The sequence below is a fragment of the Bombina bombina genome, chromosome 4 (assembly GCF_027579735.1).
Source record: "Bombina bombina isolate aBomBom1 chromosome 4, aBomBom1.pri, whole genome shotgun sequence".
NCBI classification, from domain to species: domain Eukaryota; kingdom Metazoa; phylum Chordata; class Amphibia; order Anura; family Bombinatoridae; genus Bombina; species Bombina bombina.
Window position 1 is genome coordinate 952,273,649 of NC_069502.1, and position 25,855 is coordinate 952,299,503.

General features: G+C 43.1%; 1 protein-coding gene across 1 annotated transcript in view; it reads right to left on the minus strand.

Annotated features, from left to right (window-relative positions):
• ANAPC1 (anaphase promoting complex subunit 1) overlaps positions 1 to 25,855 on the minus strand; it is a 592,717-nt gene that overhangs the window by 102,852 nt on the left and 464,010 nt on the right. Inside the window, exon 39 of the mRNA XM_053712607.1 lies at positions 12,618 to 12,756. Coding sequence (XP_053568582.1) covers positions 12,618 to 12,756 — 139 coding nt within the window. The remainder of the gene's footprint in view (positions 1 to 12,617; positions 12,757 to 25,855) is intronic.

A 25,855-nucleotide genomic window follows, 5' to 3' on the forward strand; every position in this document is an offset into this window, starting at 1 on the left:
AGATGGACACCCACAGTCAGCACTGCACAACTCAGTGACTTCAACTGGGACAGTCTCCAGCGCCATCAGTCCCAGGGCAGAGCAGTTCACCAGGCAGGTTGCAGCCTGTGGATCCCCCGTACATGTAAAGTTTCCCGGGCAGAGCTGGCAGGGGAGGAGCCTAGGAGCAAAGTACTAAGCAAGCCGGGAAACTGTTTGCGGGCAACGCGCTCAGGCTCAAGGGGCAGCTGCTTTGGGCCAGGGGCCCCACATCAAAGACTGGGCCCGGGACAGCTGCCCCTTTTCCCCCGCGTTAAAGACGGCCCTGTGCACATTGTAGGAGCGGCAGGCGCATGGCCATTATCACACACATCTGCTGGGCGGCAGACCCCCCAAGAGTGGCGGACCTCTAAGGCCCGGTCGCAGCCGTGACCATGGAAGTTCCACCCTGAGAGAAATCATTGTGAAAATCTCAGGGTGGAGAGTCCACTCCCCAGGGTGAAAGGACTGCTTGCTCAGAAAATCTGTTTCCCAGAAGACCACCCCTGGAATGTGGATGGCAGAGAGGAGGCAATTGTGGGGCTCCGCCCACTTGAGAATGCGAGTCGCTTCCTTCATTGCTAAGGAACTCTGAGTTCTTCCATGGTGATTGATGAAACCACAGAGGAGATATCCGATTAAAACTAATAAACCGGACTAAAACTAGATGAAGCCAGGCTATTAAGGCATTGTAAAATGTTCTCAACTCTAGGGAGTTTAAGGGAAGAGAAAACTCCTCTTGAGTCCAAAGACCCTGCGCCATTAAGAACCCCAAACCGCTCCCCAGTCCGAGAGGCTGGCGTTCCTAGTCACAATCACCCAGGAAGATCTCAGGAAGAATGTACCCTAAGACAGATGGTCCTGCGAAATCCACCAAGATAAAGAGTCTCTTATTATGGAATCCAGAGCCATCCTCTGCGATAAGTCAGAGAGGTCTCTGTTCCATCGTCTGAGTTACATAACTGTAGCGGTCTAAGATGGAGCCGAGCAAATGGAAAGAAGTTCATGGAAGCAAACATCAGACCATTACTTCCTTACACTGAGCCAGAGATGGACAGGAAGAGGACTGAAAAGAAAGGCAAGAAGCCAGAAGTTTATATTAGTCTGACCTCCGTCAAACAAAAATAAAAAAAATCATCGTTCCTAAGAAACACACCCCGGCGACTAATACCAGTGAACTTCTCTCCAGATTCACTTTCCACCCGAGGAAACTAGAATACAGAACATAATTTCTGTATGAGATCCTGCTAACTGAAAAGATGTAGCCTGAACCAAAATGTCATCCAGATAAGGCGCCACCATTATTCCCTGACCACCGCTAAAAGGCCCACTACGACCTTTGTAAAGATTCGAGGAGCCATAGCAAGGCCAAAGAGAAGGGCAAACATCTGGAAATGTATGTCTAGAAAGGCAAAACCCAGAAACTGAAGATGTTCCCTAACAATGGGAACATGAAGATACGCGTCCAAGTCTATGGTAGTCATGAATTGACCCTCCTGAACAAGGTTAGAATAGAACGAATAGTCTCCATTTTGAAGGACGGATCCTTGAGGAATTTGTTGAGACACTTGGGGCGAAATGGGGCGAAAAGTTCTATCTTTTTTTTCGGAACTACAATAAGATATGAGTATAATCCCTAACCATGTTCCTCTACTGGAACAAACACCCCTAGATAGGAAGATAGGTCCTTTACACAGTTTAAGAAGGCATCTCTCTTCACCTGGATTAAGGACAACCTTGACACAATAAGCTGCCCCTATGGGGGCAAGACTTGAGTCCTTTCTGTAACCCTGAGATACTATTTCCACGGCCCAAGGATCTGAGACATTGCTGATCCAAGCCTGTCGAAAAAAGTAAAAGTCTGCCTCCCACTTGATCCACCACTGGACCGGGGGCGGCCTCTTCATGCTGAATCAGTTGAGGGCCTTGTGGCTTGACATCCATTCTCCTGGATTGATCCTGTTTGGAAGAGGAAAAAAGACTTATGTCTTTCGAAATTGCGAAAGGAACAAAAACATAATTTATGCTTACCTGATAAATTTATTTCTCTTGTAGTGTATTCAGTCCACGGGTCATCCATTACTTATGGGATATTCTCCTTCCCAACAGGAAATTGCAAGAGGATCACCCAAGCAGAGCTGCTATATAGCTCCTCCCCTCACGTCATATCCAGTCATTCGACCGAAACAAGACAAGAAAGGAGAAACCATAGGGTGCAGTGGTGACTGGAGCTTTAATTAAAATTTAGATCTGCTTCAAAAAAGACAGGGCGGGCCGTGGACTGAATACACTACAAGAGAAATAAATTTATCAGGTAAGCATAAATTATGTTTTCTCTTGTTAAGTGTATTCAGTCCACGGGTCATCCATTACTTATGGGATACCAATACCAAAGCTAAGTACACGGATGATGGGAGGGACAAGGCATGAACTTTAAACGGAAGGAACCACTGCCTGTAGAACCTTTCTCCCAAAAACGGCCTCCAAAGAAGCAAAAGTGTAAAATTTTGAAAAGGTATGAAGCGAAGACCAAGTCGCAGCCTTGCAAATCTGTTCAACAGAGGCCTCATTCTTAAAGGCCCAGGTGGAAGCCACAGCTCTAGTGGAATGAGCTGTAATTCTTTCAGGAGGCTGCTGTCCAGCAGTCTCATAGGCTAAACGTATTATGCTACGAAGCCAAAAGGAGAGAGAGGTAGCCGAAGCTTTTTGACCTTTACTCTGACCAGAGTAAACGACAAACAGGGAAGAAGTTTGACGAAAATTTTTAGTTGCCTGTAAATAGAACTTCAGGGCACGGACTACGTCCAGATTATGCAAAAATAGGTTCTTCTTCTTGAAGAAGGGTTAGGACATAATGATGGAACAACAATCTCTTGATTGATATTCCTGTTAGAAACTACCTTAGGTAAGAACCCAGGTTTAGTACGCAGAACTACCTTGTCTGAATGGAAAATCAGATAAGGAGAATCACAATGTAAGGCAGATAACTCAGAGACTCTTCGAGCCGAGGAAATAGCCATCAAAAACAGAACTTTCCAAGATAACAGCTTAATATCAATGGAATGAAGGGGTTCAAACGGAACACCTTGAAGAACTTTAAGAACTAAGTTTAAGCTCCACGGCGGAGCAACAGTCTTAAACACAGGCTTAATCCTAGCCAAAGCCTGACAAAAAGCTTGAACGTCTGGAACTTCCGCCAGACGTTTGTGTAAAAAGAATAGACAGAGCAGAAATCTGTCCCTTTAACGAACTAAAAGATAAGCCCTTTTCTAAACCCTCTTGTACAGGGAGTGCAGAATTATTAGGCAAGTTGTATTTTTGAGGATTAATTTTATTATTGAACAACAACCATGTTCTCAATGAACCCAAAAAACTCATTAATATCAAAGCTGAATAGTTTTGGAAGTAGTTTTTAGTTTGTTTTTAGTTATAGCTATTTTAGGGGGATATCTGTGTGTGCAGGTGACTATTACTGTGCATAATTATTAGGCAACTTAACAAAAAACAAATATATATAACATCTCAACATTCACAAATATACATTCCTGACATTCAAAAACAAAACAAAAACAAATCAGTGACCAATATAGCCACCTTTCTTTCCAAGGACACTCAAAAGCCTGCCATCCATGGATTCTGTCAGTGTTTTGATCTGTTCACCATCAACATTGCGTGCAGCAGCAACCACAGCCCCCCAGACACTGTTCAGAGAGGTGTACTGTTTTCCCTCCTTGTAAATCTCACATTTGATGATGGACCACAGGTTCTCAATGGGGTTCAGATCAGGTGAACAAGGAGGCCATGTCATTAGATTTTCTTCTTTTATACCCTTTCTTGCCAGCCACACTGTGGAGTACTTGGACGAGTGTGATGGAGCATTGTCCTGCATGAAAATCATGTTTTTCTTGAAGGATGCAGACTTCTTCGTGTACCACTGCTTGAAGAAGGTGTCTTCCAGAAACTGGCAGTAGGACTGGGAGTTGAGCTTGACTCCATCCTCAACCCGAAAAGGCCCCACAAGCTCATCTTTGATGATACCAGCCCAAACCAGTACTCCACCTCCACCTTGCTGGCGTCTGAGTCGGACTGGAGCTCTCTGCCCTTTACGAATCCAGCCACGGGCCCATCCATCTGGCCCATCAAGACTCACTCTCATTTCATCAGTCCATAAAACCTTAGAAAAATCAGTCTTGAGATATTTCTTGGCCCAGTCTTGGTGTTTCAGCTTGTGTGTCTTGTTCAGTGGTGGTCGTCTTTCAGCCTTTCTTACCTTGGCCATGTCTCTGAGTATTGCACACCTTGTGCTTTTGGGCACTCCAGTGATGTTGCAGCTCTTAAATATGGCCAAACTGGTGGCAAGTGGCATCTTGGCAGCTGCACGCTTGACTTTTCTCAGTTCATGGGGAGTTATTTTGCGCCTTGGTTTTTCCACACGCTTCTTGCGACCCTGTTGACTATTTTGAATGAAACGCTTGATTGTTCGATGATCACGCTTCAGAAGCTTTGCAATTTTAAGAGTGCTGCATCCCTCTGCAAGATATCTCACTATTTTTGACTTTTCTGAGCCTGTCAAGTCCTTCTTTTGACCCATTTTGCCAAAGGAAAGGAAGTTGCCTAATAATTATGCACACCTGATATAGGGTGTTGATGTCATTAGACCACACCCCTTCTCATTACAGAGATGCACATCACCTAATATGCTTAATTGGTAGTAGGCTTTCGAGCCTATACAGCTTGGAGTAAGACAACATGCATAAAGAGGATGATGTGGTCAAAATACTCATTTGCCTAATAATTCTGCACTCCCTGTAGAAAAGACAATATCCTAGGAATCCTAACCTTACTCCATGAGTAACTCTTGGATTCACACCAATATAAATATTTACGCCATATCTTATGGTAAATTTTTCTGGTAACAGGTTTCCGAGCCTGTATTAAGGTATCAATAACCAACTCCGAGAAGCCACGCTTTGATAGAATCAAGCGTTCAATCTCCATGCAGTCAGCCTCAGAGAAATTAGATTTGGATGGTTGAAAGGACCCTGAATTAGAAGGTCCTGCCTCAGAGGTAGAGACCATGGTGGACAGGACGACATGTCCACTAGGTCTGCATACCAGGTCCTGCGTGGCCACGCAGGCGCTATCAGAATCACCGATGCTCTCTCCTGTTTGATCTTGGCAATCAGTCGAGGCAGCAGCGGAAATGGTGGAAACACATAAGCCATGTTGAAAACCCAAGGGGCTGCTAGAGCATCTATCAGCGCCGCTCCCGGGTCCCTGGACCTGGATCCGCTATCAGAATCACAGATGCTCTCTCCTGTTTGATCTTGGCAATCAGTCGAGGCAGCAGCGGAAATGGTGGAAACACATAAGCCATGTTGAAAACCCAAGGGGCTGCTAGAGCATCTATCAGCGCCGCTCCCGGGTCCCTGGACCAAGGAAGTTTGGCTTTCTGGCGAGACGCCATGAGATCCAGTTCTGGTTTGCCCCAACGATGAATCAGTTGAGCGAAGACCTCCGGATGAAGTTCCCACTCCCCCGGATGAAAAGTCTGGCTACTTAGAAAGTCCGCCTCCCAGTTCTCCACGCCTGGGATATAGATCGCTGACAGGTGACAAGAGTGAGACTCTGCCCAGCTAATTATCTTTGAGACTTCCAGCATCACTAGGAAACTCCTGGTTCCCCCTTGATGGTTGATGTAAGCCACAGTCGTGATGTTGTCCGACTGAAATCTGATGAACCTCAGTGTTGCTAACTGAGGCCAAGCTAGAAGAGTATTGAATATTGCTCTTAACTCCAGAATATTTATTGGGAGGAGTTTCTCCTCCTGAGTCCACGATCCCTGAGCCTTCAGGGAGTTCCAGACTGCGCCCCAACCTAGAAGGCTGGCATCTGTTGTTACAATCGTCCAATCTGGCCTGCGAAAGGTCATCCCTTTGGACAGATGGAGCCGAGAAAGCCACCAGAGAAGAGAATCCCTGGTCTCTTGATCCAGATTTAGTAGAGGGGACAAATCTGAGTAATCCCCATTCCACTGACTTAGCATGCATAATTGCAGCGGTCTGAGATGCAGGCGCGCAAATGGTACTATGTCCATTGCCGCGACCATTAAGCCGATTACTTACATGCACTGAGCTACTGACGGGTGTGGAATGGAATGAAGGGCACGGCAAGCATTTAGAAGTTTTGATAACCTGGACTCCGTCAGGTTAAATTTTCATCTCTATAGAATCTATAAGAGTCCCTAGGAAGGGAACCCTTGTGAGTGGTAATAGAGAACTCTTTTCCACGTTCACCTTCCACCCATGCGACCTCAGAAATGCCAGAACTATCTCTGTATGAGACTTGGCAATTTGAAAACTTGACGCTTGTATCAGAATGTCGTCTAGGTACGGAGCCACCGCTATGCCTCGCGGTCTTAGCACCGCCAGAAGTGAGCCCAGAACCTTTGTAAAAATTCTTGGGGCCGTAGCTAACCCGAAGGGAAGAGCTACAAACTGGTAATGCCTGTCTAGAAAGGCAAATCTTAGGTACCGATAATGATCTTTGTGAATCGGTATGTGAAGGTAGGCATCCTTTAAGTCCACTGTGGTCATATACTGACCCTCTTGGATCATGGGTAGGATGGTTCGAATAGTTTCCATTTTGAATGATGGAACTCTTAGGAATTTGTTTAGGATTTTTAGGTCCAAGATTGGTCTGAAGGTTCCCTCTTTCTTGGGAACCACAAACAGATTTGAGTTAAATCCTTGCCCTTGTTCCGTCCGCGGAACTGGGTGGATCACCCCCATTAGTAAGAGGTCTTGTACACAGCGTAGAAACGCCTCTTTCTTTATTTGGTTTGCTGATAACCTTGAAAGATGAAAACTCCCTTGTGGAGGAGAAACTTTGAAGTCCAGAAGATATCCCTGAGATATGATCTCCAACGCCCAGGGATCCTGGACATCTCTTGCCCAAGCCTGGGCGAAGAGAGAAAGTCTGCCCCCCACTAGATCCGTTTCCGGATAGGGGGCCCTCTGTTCATGCTGTCTTAGGGGCAGAAGTAGGTTTTCTGGCCTGCTTGCCCTTGTTCCAGGACTGGTTAGCTTTCCAGCCCTGTCTGTAACGAGCAACAGTTCCTTCCTGTTTTGGAGCGGAGGAAGCTGATGCTGCTCCTGCCTTGAGGTTACGAAAGGCACCAAAATTAGACTGTTTGGCCTTTGATTTGGCCCTGTCCTGAGGAAGAGTATGACCCTTACCTCCAGTAATGTCAGCAATAATTTCTTTCAAGCCGGGCCTGAATAAGGTCTGCCCTTTGAAAGGAATATTAAGCAATTTAGATTTAGAAGTCACGTCAGCTGACCAGGATTTAAGCCATAGCGCTCTGCGCACCTGGATGGCGAATCCGGAGTTCTTAGCCGTTAGTTTGGTTAAATGTACAACGGCATCAGAAACAAATGTGTTAGCTAGCTTAAGTGCTTTAAGCTTGTCCATAATCTCATCCAATGGAGCTGTGCGAATGGCCTCTTCCAGAGACTCAAACCAGAATGCCGCAGCAGCAGTGACAGGCGCAATGCATGCAAGGGGCTGTAAGATAAAACCTTGTTGAACAAACATTTTCTTAAGGTAACCTAATTTTTTATATCCATTGGATCCGAAAAAGCACAACTATCCTCCACCGGGATAGTGGTACGCTTAGCTAAAGTAGAAACTGCTCCCTCCACCTTAGGGACCGTCTGCCATAAGTCTTGTGTGGTGGCGTCTATTGGAAACATTTTCCTAAATATAGGAGGAGGGGAAAAGGGCACACTGGGTCTATCCCACTCCTTGCTAATAATCTCTGTAAGCCTTTTAGGTATAGGAAAAACGTCATTACACACCGGCACCGCATAGTATCTATCCAGCCTACATAATTTCTCTGGAATTGCAACTGTGTTACAATCATTCAGAGCCGCTAATACCTCCCATAGCAATACACGGAGGTTCTCAAGCTTAAATTTAAAATTAGAAATCTCTGAATCCGGTCTCCCTGGATCAGATCCGTCACCCACAGAATGAAGCTCTCCGTCCTCATGTTCTGCAAATTGTGACACAATATCGGACATGGCTCTCATATCATCAGCGCGCTCTGTCCTTAACCCAGAGCTATCGCGCTTGCCTCTTAATTCTGGCAATTTAGATAATACCTCTGTCATAACAGTAGCCATGTCTTGCAAAGTGATTTGTATGGGCCTCTCTGATGTACTTGGCGCCACAATATCACGCGCCTCCTGAGCGGGAGGCGGAGGTACTGACACGTGAGGAGAGTTAGTCGGCATAACTTCCCCCTCGTTGTCTGGTGATAATTTCTTTACAGATAAAGACTGACTTTTATTTAAAGTGACATCAATACATTTAGTACACATATTTCTATGGGGCTCCACATTGGCCTTCAAACATAGTGAACAAACAGATTCATCTGTGTCAGACATGTTTAAACAGACTAGCAATGAGACTAGCAAGCTTGGAAAATACTTTCAAATAAATTTACAAGCAATATAAAAAAACGCTACTGCGCCTTTAAGAAGCACAAAAAAACTGTCACAGTTGAAATAACAATGAACCGAATCAGTTATAGCAACCAAATTTTCACAGTAAATGTATTAAGTTAGCAAAGGATTGCACCCACTAGCAAATGGATGATTAACCCCTTAATACCCAAAACGGATAATCAATTTAACAATTAACGTTTTTATCACAGTCAAACACACTGTCACAGGTCTGCTGTGACTGATTACCTCCCTCAAAATGAATTTTGAAGACCCCTGAGCTCTCTAGAGACGTCCTGGATCATGGAGGAAGAAGCAGGAAGACTGTGACTGAATTTTTACTGCGCAAAAAAGCGCTAAAATAGGCTCCTCCCACTCATATTACAACAGTGGGAAACCTCAGTTAACTGTTTCTATGCAGAAATATATGTTAGCCATGTGGAAAAAATCATGCCCCAATACGTTTTATCACCAAAGTACCTCACAAAAACGATTAACATGCCAGTAAACGTTTTAAACATCCATTTTAAAGTTTATGTAGTGTTATTAATAAGCCTGCTACCAGTCGCTTCTACTGCAGTTAAGGCTCATACATTACTTTAGTATTAACAGCATTTTCTTAGTCAAATTCCATTACTTAGAAAATTACTTTACTGTACATACATTCATCAGCCTGATACCAGTCGCTACTACTGCATTTAAGGCTGTACTTACATTACATCGGTATCAGCAGTATTTTCTTAGACAATTCCATTCCTTAGAAAAATATTTTACTGCACATACCTCATTTGCAGGGGACCCTGCATGCTATTCCCTTTTCTGAAGTTACCCCACTCCTCAGAATGTGCGAGAACAGCCAGTGGATCTTAGTTACTTCTGCTAAGATCATAGAAAACGCAGGCAGATTCTTCTTCTAAATACTGCCTGAGAGAAAAACAGCACACTACGGTGCCATTTAAAATAACAAACTTTTGATTGAATAAATAATTAAGTATAAAAAACTCCACACTCCTCTCACGCCTTCCTACTATGTTGAGAGTTGCAAGAGAATGACTGGATATGACATGTGAGGGGAGGAGCTATATAGCAGCTCTGCTTGGGTGATCCTCTTGCAACTTCCTGTTGGGAAGGAGAATATCCCATAAGTAATGGATGACCCGTGGACTGAATACACTTAACAAGAGAAAAGTAGAATCTGGCAACCCTTGGGTCTCTATTATTCATGTCCTGAGTTAGGAAGGAACTCTTCCCACCAGGAAATTATCTCCACCAAACCAGGACCAAATAACATCTTTGGACTTGGAAGATACATCTGCAGACCAAGAATTTAACCAGAGAGCTCTGCAAGGCTAGATATCTTGGCTCCCAGACTAACTACATGCATGCTGGCATCACAGATAAATGTATTAGTCAGCATTAGAGCCTTGATCCTATCCTGGATCTCCTCTATCTTAGTATTTTCTGAAATTAGGTCAGACAAGGTATCGCACCAATAAGATGCTGCTGTAATCCCAGATGAATGTACATCTTCCTTAAATAAGCCTCCGGCTTCTAATCCATGGAATCCTTAAAGGAAGCACTATCCTCAATAGGTATAGTGGATTTCTTGACTAGAGTAGAGATAACTCCCTCTATCTTAGGCACAATGTGCCACAAATCGCGCACAGAGTCTGTAACAGGAAACACTTTCTTAAAAACGGGACAGGGAAAAAGAATTCCCAACTCTTCCCATTCCTGAGCAATAATTTCCGTCATCCGGTCTGGAACTGGAAAAAACCTCAACAGATGAAGGAATAACATCAAACACTCTGTTAAGCTTATTAGATTTCTAAGGAGTCTCAGCAGCAGTAAAATCTGAGACTTCCAAAGTAGCAAGGACCTACTACAAAAGTAAATGGAGGTGCTCCAGTTTGAATCTAAAATTAAGTTCCTCTTGATCTGCTACACTGACTAGTTTCTCCTTCTACAGACTCATAGTCAGACATTTCTCCCTCAGAATCTGCTGAGTAATGATCTACCTCAGATAACTGAGCTAGAGCGACTAGTGTAGACTTAGTCAGAACTTTTAGACTGGGAAACTTTCCTAGACTTTCTCCGCTTACCAGTCACCAGAAAGACTGACAGGATTGCAGAAACTGCAGAAGTTATTTGTGAAACAAAAACTCCTGGTAAAAAAATACCACCAGGACTTTGTTGAGAGGAACCACAGGGCACTGCATGTGAAAGTAGATAACGCTTGGGACGTTAGAGGAAATAGCTGAGGCATGGTCCAGACAACAATTCTTATCTCTTGACAACAAGAATTTATTGAAAAAAGTGGTTCAAAATAGCACAGAAGGAACAATAGTTACCTCCAAGCAAAATAAACATTTGTCAAAATTGGCAGATAAGGCAGGATCAGAGTCCATAGTAAAGGAAACACCATCCCGCAATAATGACTGTTTGATTTATTATAATTAATGAAAACGGATACATCCGGTCTGACAAAATAAATAAAGTAAGAGCATAAATTAAAGAAGAACTTTATTTACAACCTCTTTACATCCTATACCCTCAGGGCTTAGATGACTTAGATGACATTCCGGAGAACGAATCCACTATTAAAAAAACCGGAACTCTACACCGGAGTAGAGCAGAGACGATCTATCTCCTCCATAGACTTATTCAAGTCGCAATGAGCTTACCGTCCTACGAAATGGAAAAGATGGCCGCCAAAGTAACCTCACTACACTCCGCTCCGTACTGAGCAAGGCTGAAGCGGAAGAGCGTAGGTCACATGAGCGCAAGAAAGATTTTCAACTGCACCACAAAACAAAAGCATGCACTGAGTGCAACTCATAGCCGAATAAACGTTAGCCCAAAACCTCTAACGAAAGTCCCATACATTGAAATAAAGAACAAATACCACTCCTTAAAGGGACAGTCAAGTCCAATTTTTTTTATGATTTAAATAGGGAATGTAATTTTAAACAACTTTCCAATTTACTTTTATCACCAATTTTGCTTTGTTCTCTTGGTATTCTTAGTTGAAAGCTAAACCTAGGAGGTTCATGTGCTAATTTCTTAGACCTTGAAGACTGCCTCTAATCTGAAAGCATTTTGACCACTAGAGGGGATTAGTTCATGTGTTTCATAGAGATAATATTGAGCTAACGTGAAGTTACCCAGGAGTGAGCACTGATAGGCTAAAATGCAAGTTTGTCAAAAGAACTGAAATAAGGGGGCAGTTTGCAGAGGCTTAGATACAAGGTAATCACAGAGGTAAAAAGTATATTAATATAACAGTGTTGGTTATGCAAAAGCTGGGGAATGTGTAATAAAGGGATTATCTTTCTTTTTAAACAATAACAATTCTGGTGTTGACTGTCCCTTTAAACAAAATAAACTGCCATATTGATGAATTGACCCACAACCAGCCTAGTATCGTAGGTATTTAAAGGGGAAACTTATTAACCCCTAATGTCCCACAGTGCCTGCACATACAAGTTTTACATCTGCTCGGCCCTTTATGAATCCCTATATGAAGGGATGAATAAGTTATTCAGACCCACCAGGGAGCATTTGACCTTCCCAAGGAACCACCATGTGTATGGTAACCTGTCAGAGGCATTAACCCCTAAAAGTGCTGTCCTTCCACCTAGAAGGAAAAAGCACTCACCTGTGGCTCCGGCTGCAGGACAGGAACATTTCTTATGTGTGACAGATTTATTCCTATCTATCAGGGACTAATGTTAGAAGTTAAGTAAGGACTACATCGCCGCCTTCTGCTAAAAGCCACCATTACTCTTACTAAAGAGATTGACATGGACACAGCATAGCCCCCAATCCTTGCTTGCAGGGAAAAAGTACCCATTAAAGGATTAAATATCTTCAGACACCATCTTCGCACATCCTCCCTTGACACAGGCAAAGAGAATTTGGATTATGGCTAAGGGAAGTGACACTGCTGGCCAGGAGTTGAATATCCCACTAGTAATTGGAATGAAATTGTGGACTCTCCATGTGATAGAAAAGAAATACCAATTACTGTTTAAAGGTGCAGGCATTGTGCCACCTGATAAGCAAATCCTTTTTGTTTTTAAGCAAACGTACCTTAAAGGTGCGGGCCTCTGAGTTTCTGTGAGTGACTTTTTGTGCAAGAAGGCTTCTCCAGCCCATTGGATCTTCCTTGTAAGACAACTGTCCAGCACGCAACTTTACATACAATACTCCATCCTTGTCCAGGATCGATCTAAAATAAATAAAATTTAGATAAACTTTGCTTTATAAATAAATCGAAAATTTGCTTATTAGCATTTTATGCACATGCTAAGGAAGTGTATTGATCTGGAGACTATACCACAATTCAGTTAACCCCTTAATGATAACTGACGTACCAGGTACGTCATGCATTAACAAGTAGTTAATGACAATGGACGTACCTGGTACGTCAGTTGTCTAAGAGAGTGCTGGAAGCGATCGCAATCGCTTCCAGCAGCTCTCAGGGTATTGCAGTGATGCCTCCATATGGAGGCATCCTGCAATACCTTTTTAGAAGACTCCGATGCAGAGAGGGCCACTCTGTGGCCCTCTATGCACCGGTAGCGATGGTGCCGGTTCGTTGGTGGGTGGGAGCGCAACAGGGAGGCGGGTGGGCGGCCCATCGCTACCCGGCATCCGGTTCCTAGAAGTGCAATGTGCACGCCGGGTGCCGGGAGCGTGCGCGCGCGTGTGCGCGCGCGCATTAGCTGGCCACTGACACCAATGAGTAGGGAAGAGGGGGGGGGGAAAAAGATTTTTTTTTTTAATAATATAAAAGGATCTGGGAGGGGGAGGGGGGTAGGGGTATTGTGGGGGGCTGCTACACTACAGAAAACCCCCCAAAAAAAGAAAAAGAGCAAAAAATACTTTTGTTTTTGGCCAAATTGGGTACTGGCAGACAGCTGCCAGTACCCAAGATGGCCGCAATTAGATAGGGGAGAGGGTTAGAGAGCTGGGGGGGGGGGGGGGGATCATGGAGGTTGGGGCTAAGGCAGGAGTCCATCACAGCTAAAATATTTTATTTTTTTTATAAAAAAAAAAAAAAACTCCTTTTATTTAGTACTGGCAGACTTTCTGCCAGTACTTAAGATGGCGGGGACATTTGTGGGGTGGGGGAGGGAAGAGAGCTGTTTGGGAGGGATCAGAGGGTGGGATGTGTCAGGTGGGAGGCTGATCTCTACCCTAAAGCTAAAATTAACCCTGCAAGCTCCCTACAACCTACCTAATTAACCCCTTCACTGCTGGGCATAATTTACGTGTGGTGCGCAGCAGCATTTAGCGGCCTTCTAATTACCAAAAAGCAATGCCAAAGCCATATAAGTCTGCTATTTCTGAACAAAGGGGATCCCAAAGAAGCTTTTACAACAATTTGTGCCATAATAGCACAAGCTGTTTGTAAATAATTTCAGTGAGAAACCTAAAATTGTGAAAAATGTAAAGTTTTTTTTTTTATTTGCTCGCATTTGGCGGTGAAATGGTGGCATAAAATATACCAAAATGGGCCTAGATCAATACTTTGGGTGTCTTCTAACAAAAAAATATATACATGTCAAGGGATATTCAGAGATTCCTGAAAGATATCAGTGTTCCAATGTAACTAGTGCTAATTTTGAAAAAAAGTGGTTTGGAAATAGCGAAGTGCTACTTGTATTTATGGCCCTATAACTTGCAAAAAAAGCAAAGAACATGTAAACATTGGGTATTTCTAAACTCAGGACAAAATTTAGAAACTATTTAGCATGGGTGTTTTTTGGTGGTTGTAGATGTGTAACAGATTTTGGGGGTCAAAGTAAGAAAAAGTGTGTTTTTTCCATTTTTTCCTCATATTTTATTATTTTTTTTGTAGTAAATTATAAGATATGATGAAAATAATGATATCTTGAGAAAGTCCATTTAATGGCGAGAAAAACGGTATATAATATGTGTGGGTACAGTAAATGAGTAAGAGGAAAATTACAGCTAAACACAAACACCGCAGAAATGTAAAAATAGCCATTGTCATTAAGGGTAAGAAAATTGAAAAATGGTCCGGTCATTAAGGGGTTAAAGGGACAAGAACCTACAAAAAAAAATTAATTCATGATTCAGATAGAATATGCCAATTTAAACAACTTTCCAATTCACTTCTGTTATACAAATCGCTTACATCTCTTGGCATTCTTTATTGAAAATCATACCTAGGTAGGAGCAGTAATGCTCCTGATTGGTGGCAGGTTGGCAGCACACACACACAAAAAGATAATCCCTTTATTACCCGGTCCCCAGTTTTACATAACCAACACAGTTATATTAATATACTTTTTACCTCTATGATTACCTTGTATCTAAGCCTCTGCAGGCGGCCTCCTTTTTTCTTTTGACAGACTTACATTCTAGCCAATCAGTGCTGACTCATATATAACTCCAAGGGAGTGAATTCAATGTTATCTAAATGACACACACACACATACACACATATATATATATATATATATATATATATATCATATATGTTGTCACTGGCTCAGCTAGCTCCCAATAGTGCATTGCTGTTCCTTCAACAAAAGGTTACCAAGAGAATTAGACAAATTGGATAATAGAAGTCAATTGAAAAGTTGTTAAAAAATGTACTATGCTGTCTGAATCATGAAAAAAAAATGTTTGGGTTTCATGTTCCTTTTAAGTAACGTTTTAAACAAAACAATATGTCTTTAGTGTATCAGTACAGAAATAATGTTCTTGAGGGTATTTTTCCTGGAATATGTTGAATAATGTTAACATTCAATAACATAATCCATAAAGCAAAACATACTTTTAATCACAGTAGGATAAATGCAACAGGACTTATCGTACATCATTTGTGGATTTCATTTTTAAAGGGGTATTATAGTGAGAGAAAAAAAAAGACATGCACTAATTTGTTAGGACATATCATTTTATTACTAGCGGACCCTATGATGCTGTGAAATATAACAGAATTGTGCACTATGTGTAGGATTATATAATAGAAGGATAGCCGTAACTGTTAAAGATGAGAAATTTGTCCGTACAACTAAATACAGCACGCTCCAACACTGAGTAAAGCAGCCAACAGCGTTACCCAGTGTGGGAGCAAACTACATTTACTTGAACAGCGAGATCGGGCGTGCTGTGATTAGACCGCAAGCCCGAGATTGCGTAAAAAATAAAATAAAACAAAAAAGAACATACTGCAGCGCCGAAGAGGTTGGCAATACATGAAAGGCAAGTAAACTTTTGGGTACATAAATCTTTAATTTCCCTTTTTTTTTTTTTTTTTTTAATAATCTTTATTGGTTTTTACATAATATCTCACAATTACAATATAAGCGAAAGAAGCAACTTGGTGGAGTGATAGGTTAAACATTTCAACAGGTGCGTCTTTGCTCTATTAGCTCCATGAATTAAATAAAATGGAAAACTTTTGTTGTGTGTTTTGGTTCTAACATATACCACTGCTTTTTGCAATAACAATTCTAGACAACGCAGCTGCCTAAAATGCATGAACATTTTTGTCTATAATGTTTCATGCAGCAATACATACAAGTGCAAGTGTCATAGATGTGACTGCGTATGTTACTTGCTTGGTCTTTAATAGTGTTTGTACAGTCTGGCCAGAAAAGACAGTGTGGAACACACCCCAGTTTCTCAGGAGATTTTCTTTGAATGCAAGTATTGCTTTAAAGGGGATATGAAACCTCAATATTTTCTTTTGTGACTCAGACAGAGCAAAACATTTTTTAAAAGTTTCCAATTTACTTCTATTATCAAATTTGCTTCGTTCCCATGATATTCTTTGTAGAAAAGATACCTAGGTATAAGTTTTCCAAATCAATAACATTCTTGTAAAACTGCTGCCATATAGTGCTCTAGATGTGCACGCAACTGAGCTTACGCCCCTGCTTTTTAACAAAAGTTAAGAAAAGAAATAAAAAAACTAAATTTATGCTTATCTGATAAATTTCTTTCTTTCTTGACACGATGAGTCCACGGATCATCTAATTACTATTGGGAATATCACTCCTGCCCAGCAGGAGGTGGCAAAGAGCACCACAGCAAAGCTGTTAAATATCACCTCCCCTCCCTCCCTCCCACCCCAGTCATTTGACCGAAGTAAAGGAGAGAAAGGAAGTAACAAGGTGCAGAGGTGTCTGAAGTTGATAACATACTAACACCCTGTCTAAAGAACAGGGCGGGCCGTGGACTCATCGTGTCAAGAAAGAAAGAAATTTATCAGGTAACAAATTTTGTTTTCTTTCTAATGACACGATGAGTCCACGGATCATCTAATTACTATTGGGAATCAATATCCAAGCTAGAGTACACAGATGATAAGGGAGGGACAAGACAGGGAACCTAAACTGAAGGCACCACTGCTTTTAGAACCTTACTCCCAAAAGCGGCCTTAGCCGAGGCAAAAGTGTCAAATTTATAGAATTTTGAAAAATTGTGAAGAGAGGACCAAGTTGCAGCCTTGAAAATCTGTTCCACAGAAGCTTCATTTTTGAATGCCCATGAGGAAGCAACAGCCCTCGTGGAATGAGCCGTAACTCTCTCTGGAGGATGCTATCCAGCAGTTTCATAGGCTGCTATGATACTCTTCAGCCAAAAAGAAAGAGAAGTAGCCGTAGCTTTCTGTCATTACGTTTTCCAGAGAAAACCACAAACAAAGCAGAAGACTGACGAAAATCCTTAGTCGCCTATAAGTAAAATTTTAGAGCACGTTCCACGTCTAAATTGTGCAAAAGTTGTTCCTTCTGAGAAGAAGGATTAGGACACAAGGAAGGAACAACAATCTCCTGATTAATGTTCCGGTCAGAAACTACTTTAGGGAGAAACCCTAACTTTGTACGTAAAACAACCTTATCCGAATGAAAAATAAGGTAAGGTGACTCAAACTGTAATGCCGAGAGCTCTGACAATCTACGAGCAGAAGAAATAGCAACAAGAAACAAAACTTTCCAAGATAACAACTTAATATCTAAGGAATGCATAGGCGCAAACGGAGCCCCTTGAAGAACCGTAAGAACTAAATTAAGACTCCAGGGAGGAGTAACTGGCTTGAACACAGTCCTGATCCTGACCAAGGCCTGACAAAACGACTGCACGTCTGGAACGTCTGCCAGACGTTTATGTAACAAAATAGATAAGGCAGATATTTGACCCTTTAGGGAACTTGCAGATAATCCTTTCTCCAAACCTTCTTGGAGAAATGACAGAATTCTAGGAATCCTAACTCTACTCCAAGAGTAGCCTTGGATTCACTCCAATATAGATATTTACGCCATATCTTGTGGTAAATCTTTCTAGTCACAGGTTTTCAAGCCTGAATCATGGTCTCAATGACCGAATCTGAAAATCCCCGCTTGGATAAAATTAAGCGTTCAATCTCCAAGCAATCAGCTTCAGAGAAACTAGATTTGGATGAAGGAAGGGCCCTTGAAGTAGAAGGTCCTTCCTCAACGGAAGTTTCCAAGGTGGAAGAGACGACATTCACCAGATCTGCATACCAAATCCTGCGAGGCCAAGCTGGTGCAATGAGGATCACCAACGCCCTCTCCTGCTTGATTTGAGCAATGACCCGAGGAAGAAGAGCGAACGGAGGAAATAGGTATGCAAGACTGAAATTCCAAGGTACCGCCAGGGCGTCTATCAGTACAGCCTGAGAGTCCCTTGACCTCGATCCATGCCTCAGAAGCTTGGCATTCTGCCGAGATGCCATGAGATCCAATTCCGGCTGACCCAATTTGAGAATCAGGCTGGAAAACACTTCTGGATGGAGTTCCCACTCCCCCGGGTGAAAGGTCTGTCTGCTCAGGAAGTCCGCCTCCCAGTTGTCCACCCCTGGGATGTGGATTGCCGACAGACAGCAATTGTGGGTATCCGCCCACCGAATTATCTTGGCTACCTCTGTCATGGCTAAGGAACTCTGCGTTCCTCCCTGATGGTTGATGTAAGCCACTGAAGTTATGTTGTCCGACTGGAACCTGATGAACTGGGCCAAGGCTAACTGGGGCCAGGCAAGAAGAGCATTGAAGATTGCTCTCAGCTCCAGAATGTTTATGGGCAGAACAGACTGAGTTCAAGTTCCTTGAGCCTTTAGAGAGCCCCAGACTGCTCCCCATCCTAGAAGGCCGACGTCTGTTGTCACAATAACCCAAGACGATCTGCAAAAGCAGGTTCCCTGGGAGATATGATCCTGAGACAACCACCAATGAAGAGAATCCCTTGTCTCCTGCTCCAGCTGTATTCGTGGAGACAAATCATCATAATCTCCGTTCCATTGACTGAGCATGTTTAACTGCAGAGGTTTGAGGTGGAAACGAGCGAATGGGATGATGTCCATTGCCGCCACCATCAACCCGATTACCTCCATGCACTGAGCCACCGATGGCGCGAGGAGCGGACTGAAGCACTAGGCAAGAATCGAAAATCTTTGATTTCCTGACTTCTGTCAGAAAAATCTTCATTGATAGGGAATCTATTATGGTTCCCAAGTTACCCTTGTAATTGGAACTAAGGAGCTCTTTTCCAAATTTACCTTCCATCCGTGAGATCGCAGGAAAGATAACATTTCCATGTGGGACCTTGCTTGTTGAAAGGATGGCGCCTGGACCAGGATTTCGTCCAAATAGGGGGCCACTGCAATGCCCCGTAATCGGAGCACCGCTAACAGGGATCCCAGAACCTTTGAGAAAATGATGGGAGCTGTGGCAAGGCTGAAGGGAAGAGCCACAAATTGGAAGTGTTTGTCTAGAAATGCAAACCTTAGAAACTTGTGATGATCCCTGTGAATGGGAACATGCAGGTACGCATCCTTTAAATCCACCGTTGTCATAAATTGACCCTCTTGGACCAAAGAAAGAATGGAACGAATAGTTTCCATCTTGAAGGACGGTACTCTGAGGAATATGTTTAGACTCTTGAGATCTAAAATTGGTCTGAAGGTTCCCTCCTTTTTGGGAACCACAAACAGATTGGAATAAAACCCCAGACCCCGCTCCTGCATCGGAACAGGAACTATCACTCCCAGGTCGGAGAGGTCCCGTACACAGTGTAAGAATGCCTCTCTTTTTGTCTGGTCTACAGATAATCTTGAAAGCAGAAACCTGCCTCTGGGAGGAAAATTCTTGAACTCTAGTTTGTATCCCTGGGACACTATGTACACAGCTCAGGGATTCTGAACATCTCGAACCAAAGCCTGAGAGAAGAAGGAAAGTCTGCCCCCCACAAGATCCGGTCCTGGATTGGGGGCAGGCCCTTCATGCTGTCTTAGATTCAATAGAAGGCTTTTTGGATTGTTTTCCCTTGTTCCAAGACCGATTGGGTCTCCAGGAAGGTTTAGACTGTTCTTGCTTGGAAGAGGAAGCGGAAGAATTTCCCTTGAAATTTCGAAAGGAACGAAAATTACTCTGACGTCCCTTTTGCTTGTTTCTCTTATCCTGAGGGAGAAGATGACCCTTTCCTCCCGTAAATCAGAGATTATTTCCATCAAACCCGGTCCAAACAAGGTCTTTCCCTTGTAAGGAATCGCTAAAAGTTTAAACTTAGATGACACATCCGCAGACCAAGGTTTTAACCATAAAGCTCTGCGGGCTAGTACAGCAAACCCTGAAATCTTTGCTCCCAGTTTGATAACCTGTAGGGAAGCGTCAGTAATAAAGGAATTAGCCAATTTAAGGGCCGCTGTCATCCAAAGTAGCTAAAACCTCCTTGAGTAACAGACGGAGGTGTTCTAGCTTAAACCTGAAAGATACAACTTCAGTATCAGCAGGTGGAATTACACTGTCAGAATCTGAGATTTCACCCTAAGATGCTCCCAAAGTATCCTCCTCCTCAGGCTTCTGGGAGGGGGTATTCAAAATAGCGACAACTGCATCAGTAACCTCGCTAACTGAATGTTTATTTTTTTCTCTTGCGTTTTCCCTGCAACATGGGGAAAGCAGACAACGCATCAGAAACTGCAGAAGACATGAGGGAAGCAATGTCTTGCAACGTAACTCCAGGAGGAGTCAGAGGGGAAGCGCAGGGCACTGCATGTGTGGGCGGTAAAATTTGCGACCCATGAGGAGAAAGCTGCGGCATAAATTAAACATTGTCATTAGACTCCTGGACAACATCCGCCTTAGAAAATGTTGGCTCAGAAAAAAGTTTGTCCCTATAATTTAAAGTCCTCTCAATACATGAGAAACAGAAAGGGATTGGTGGTTCCACATTGGCATCAAAATACAAAGAACAAGTGACATTTTGCAAAGCCTCTTGGTCCATTCTGACTCACAATGGATCAAATTATCACCTTGATTTTTTAATAAAAATTAAAATAACAAAAACGTTACTGTCCCTTTAAATGTAAATCGTAACTTTTTTACTTTAGTCTGCAGAATGAGAAAATTCTTTTGAATAATAATAAAACACCACCTCTACACCTCAGCTTCTTTGCTGAGGTGCCTACATGATCTGCTAATAATTCCCCCTAAATAAATGATCTAGAGGTCCTAGAAACGCATGCTTTCAGAAATTCATGCGTTTCTAGCCAGACCCTGAAAATACTCTCTCCCTCCGCACTCGGAAGTAAAGTAAAAGTGGCGCGCAACACAGATTGTCGCCTCACATAGCTCCGCCCATCGTGGGCGTCCCCAAAACAAGAATCTCCCGGTCTGCATTTTGTAATAAAGTTTAACTGCCGGGAGTAGTGGAACCACCATAGCCTAAAATTCTTCCTCCGCCCCAGTGCCCAAGCGGCTGTCTTATCTATCCTCTCCAGTATAGGAGAGTTTAAGTGTCCCTTCTTATATAAAACTTTGTCATTTATGTGTTTGAAATAAAGTGCCCACTTTTTCTGAGTGTTCTTTCTCCTTACCAGAAATAATAAAGTCAACACTTACCTCACAAATCTGCCCGACAGCAAGGCAGCTCACCAGGTTTGAGAGGTCCTCTCCCTCACATAGCCCTGTGGAAAGAAAAAAGACTGAGTAATTTTACTCAGGCTTTCAGAGTTAGGGCAGCATCAGTATATGGGAGGCGCAGTGAGAATTATGTCCCACAAGTTCTCATTGCTCTAAAGCCACCACTGCTCTACTGAAGAGACTGATATGGACTACGGCTACACCCTAGAACAAAGCAGCACAATCTTGCACTACTTAAAAAAAAAAAAAAATCTTGCTTGAAGAATCTTTTTCTAACACTTTACCACTTCCTTGCTCTAACATAGGCAAAGAGAATGACTGGGGTGGGAGGGAAGGGAGGTGATATTTAACAGCTTTGCTGTGGTGCTCTTTGCCGCCTCCTGCTGGGCAGGAGTGATATTTCCAATAGTAATTAGATGATCCGGGGACTCATGTCAGAAAGAAAATGGGATAATAGAAGTAAATGACTTATTTAAAATTGCATGCACTATCTGAATCCTGAAAAAAAAATTGTAGGTTTTATGTCCCTTCAATAATATGGTTAAGATCGCTATATCATACATTTGATATTATATTTCTGAAGCCAATCATTGTCAAAAATGCTTTTTTAAAATTTATTTTACATACATTTTTTTAAAGAATTTTTTAAAGTGAAGCTTTATTTTCCCGTCTCTCTTGTTTCACATATATCTGTATTAGTAACAGGTAATTGGTACCTTAGCCTTTTTTAAGATAATAGCAAAAGTACTTTTGTTTTTGGCATAATTTGGTGCTATGTAGTTTTTTTTTTAAATAGTTTTTTATTGAGGTTGAATATCACAATGACAACAGTCTCATCAACAGAATACATTATACAACTTATATTATACTGGCATGACATTACACAGTGGGCACCTCATTTTTTTTTTTTTTAAAACATGTAGGTTTTGCGAGTTCCTCAGACAAGCAGGTCCAGTCGTGGGACCCAAAGCTAAACAAAACAATTGAGGATATGGCAACGTAGATAATAGTAAAGATTGCAATTTCAACTTATGTGGGATAAATACAGAATATGTAGTACATATACAATATCAATATAGTAAAGCATAATAAAATCATCAGGGTGGCTCTGTAGAGATCATCATTTGGAAAAACATGGAGTATAGCCTCTCTCAATTAATATTATAATCTAATAACCATTAATACTGAGCCTCAATTAGAACATAGGCAATCTCAAACTATTATCTTAAGCAAACTTCAGAAAACAGGAAATCACTATAAAATCAATGATCCTGTGTTGAACCCCTGAGAGCCATTCTATCATGATGTAGGGGAAAAGAAAACTAGGTCATGGCTCTACAGGTAGGGCAGAGGCTGCCAAACTCTGCCAAAAGGGTGCAGAGAGAAGGGAAATCATCCCCAACCGCACAGAAGTAATGAGGGGGAGGGGAAGGGGAAGGAGGGGAGGGGAAGGAAGGGGAAGAGGACGGGGGAAGGCGAGGGGGAAGAGGAGGGGGAAGGGGAGGGGGAAAGGGAAGGGGAAGGAGAAGGAGAAAGAAGGGGGGAGGAGGAGGGGGAGGGAGGAGGGGGGAAGAGGAAGAGGAGGGAAAGGGGGGGGAGGGAAAAGGGGGGGGGGGGGGGAGGGGAAGGGGGGGAGGGGAGGGAAGGGAAAGGGGGAGGGGGGGGGGAGGGGGGGGAGAGCCTACACTTGTGAGAGGGGGGGGGAAGAAGAGGGAGAAAGGAAGAAGGGGGGAGGGGAAAGGGACAGGGGAAGAGGGGATGGGGAGGGGAGAGGGAGAAGAGATGGGAGAGGGAGAAGGGGGGAAGAGGGAGAAGGGTGGGAAGAGGGAGAAAGGGATATGAGGAGGGGGAAAAGAGGAAGGGGGAAAAGAGGAAGGAGGAAAAAAAGAGGAGGGGTGGAAAGGGAGGGGGTGAAAAGGAAGGGGGGGTGGAAAGGGGGGGGGGTGGAAAGGGAGGGGGGTGGAAAGGGAGGGGGGTGGAAAGGGAGGGGGTGGAAAGCGAGGGGGGTGGAAAGGGAGGGGGTGGAAAGCGAGGGGGGTGGAAAGCGAGGGGGGTGGAAAGCGAGGGGGGTGGAAAGCGAGGGGGGTGGAAAGGGAGTGGGGTGGAAAGGGAGTGGGGTGGAAAGGGGGAGAGGGGAGAGGAAGAGAAGAGGGGAAAGGGAGGGGGGCGAATCCTAGACTGGTAGTGGAGTCGCCTACAGTGAACAAGCAATGTATCCCAAGCTATATTTTGATGTAAATACTCTCCTCCTTGACAACATATAATATCAGGAGGGAACCACCATAATGATAAGGGAGCAGACTTTTTACAGGTTGTAAGTGGAAAAGGAGTCACAGAAGGGCACTTAATAAGGGCACTAAGGGTGCTAGGTTTAGTGGTTGTCTGTTCACATAGTAGGATTAACTAGTTTTGTTCAATATGACTAAAGTGTATGCTATATAAGCATCGCTCTCTCTAGTTCTTAAGTTACACACACTAGAAGTTCACAAAAGATAGGCCTACAGCATACTTAGGAGTTAGTAATACAATGGCACATATATAGTTTCAATATTCAGCCCAAGGACTTCATAAACACAATATATAATGGTCAGTAACTGTACTCTAAGAAATTGTGAAATTAAAATCACCAGACATCAACATCAAGAATGACTTAACGTCCTGTGACTCAAATCCACCTCCAATGTCTCTCCTCAGCCCACTCCTGTCCTACAGGCTAGCGAAAAAGCTGCACAGCTAGATTTCACACATCCTGCCAAGGCACCCTCAGACGCGGTTAGTCTTCTATGCAAGAGCCTATGTAGGACTCGAAATGGCTGTCCTGCACTGAGTCCCGGCATAGGGCAACTCCGGATGCTTCCTTTCTGCAAACCCACAATCGGAGGGACAGCCGTAACCCCCCGCACAGTGACCAAGGCTAAATGTAGTGGTTTTTCAGCGCAAGTCAGCATGGGGTAAATAACTCCATTCTCTTTGGGCAGTGAAGAGAGGATAGGTTGCTGATCCTCACAGTCATCTGTGGGCTCCTCATGACCCGTTGCTTCAAGCACAGGAACAGTTCCCATTATTGAGTCGGAATGAGGAAGAAACTGTGAGCGGTCGGATCTACCCGCTCCCACGAGGTTTATATCTTGATTTATTTGTAGTGCCTGACCGGCACAATATGGCGTGTTCCCTTGCTGTCTGTCAGAGTCTACCTCCCCCGCCGCCATTGACGTAGCAACAGAGTCCCGACCACCAACAGACTGCATTTTCAGCAAAAGGCTATCAAATCTAGCCAGCATTGCAGTCTCATAGTCCTCCAATAAAGCTTGCAGTGCGCTCATTAGATCCGCCATCTCTAAGAATATATGGTTCCTAACAGTGCAGGAGGTATTGCTTCGTAGTGCTGTGTAGGGGCTAACTTCTCCCCAGTAGTAGATCCAGTATCCGCTTCTGGTTGTTGATGGCCTCTATAGCCCTTATGTCTCTGGGCTAATATCTCTAACCCTCCGGCAATGAGGGTTCAATTGCAGCAAGGAGTCTCATCGGCTCTGGTGATCTCGGCCTGAGGGCCTAACGCTACAGTGCTATCAGGGCCCCCAAATTTCCATAAATCTCGCCTTCTGCGGGCAAGCCAATGATACCCAGGCTGGCCTTTCAGCTACAAGGGTGTTTTAGGACAATTTGTATTAAATAATATTAGTTTTTAGCTCATATATATATATATTTATGGCAGGAGCTGTGGTCCCACACGTCTACTCTGCTAGCTAGTTGGCTCCGCCCCCACCTGTAGTTTTTTTTTATTAGAGAAACATTTGAAAAAACAAAAAACGAAAATTGAGCTGTTATGCAAAAAAGCTGAAAAAATCCTAATGGATAAAAAAAAAAAAAAAACAATAAAACATATATCATACAAATCTAGGGTGGTGATAAACTGATCTGATTAAAAGAGCAATAACTAATCTAGGTTTTGACTTCCAACTTTGTTTGCTGGAACTTCAGCATTGAAAGTTTAATTTTGACTTCCCTGCCCCTTTAAATGGTAACAGTAAAAAAAAAAAAAAGTTTAAAAAAAGGGACAGAAGCACAGCTGAATATTCATTAGGACTGTTTTAATCCTCACATTAAAGGCACAGTGTACTGTAAAACTGTTTTCCCCTTAAAAGGACATAAAACATTTTTTTTTCATGATTTGGGTAGGGCATGTTATTTTAAACAACTTTGCAATTTACATATATTATCTCATTTGTTTTGTACTCTTGGTATACTTTGTTGAAAATGATACCTTGGTAGGCTCAAGAGCAGCTGATTGGTTGCTGCACTTATATGCCTCATGTTATTGGCTCATCATATGCGTTTAGTAGTTCCCAGTAGTGCATTGCAGCTTCTTCGGTAAAGGATACCAAGAAAATGAAGCAAATTAGATAA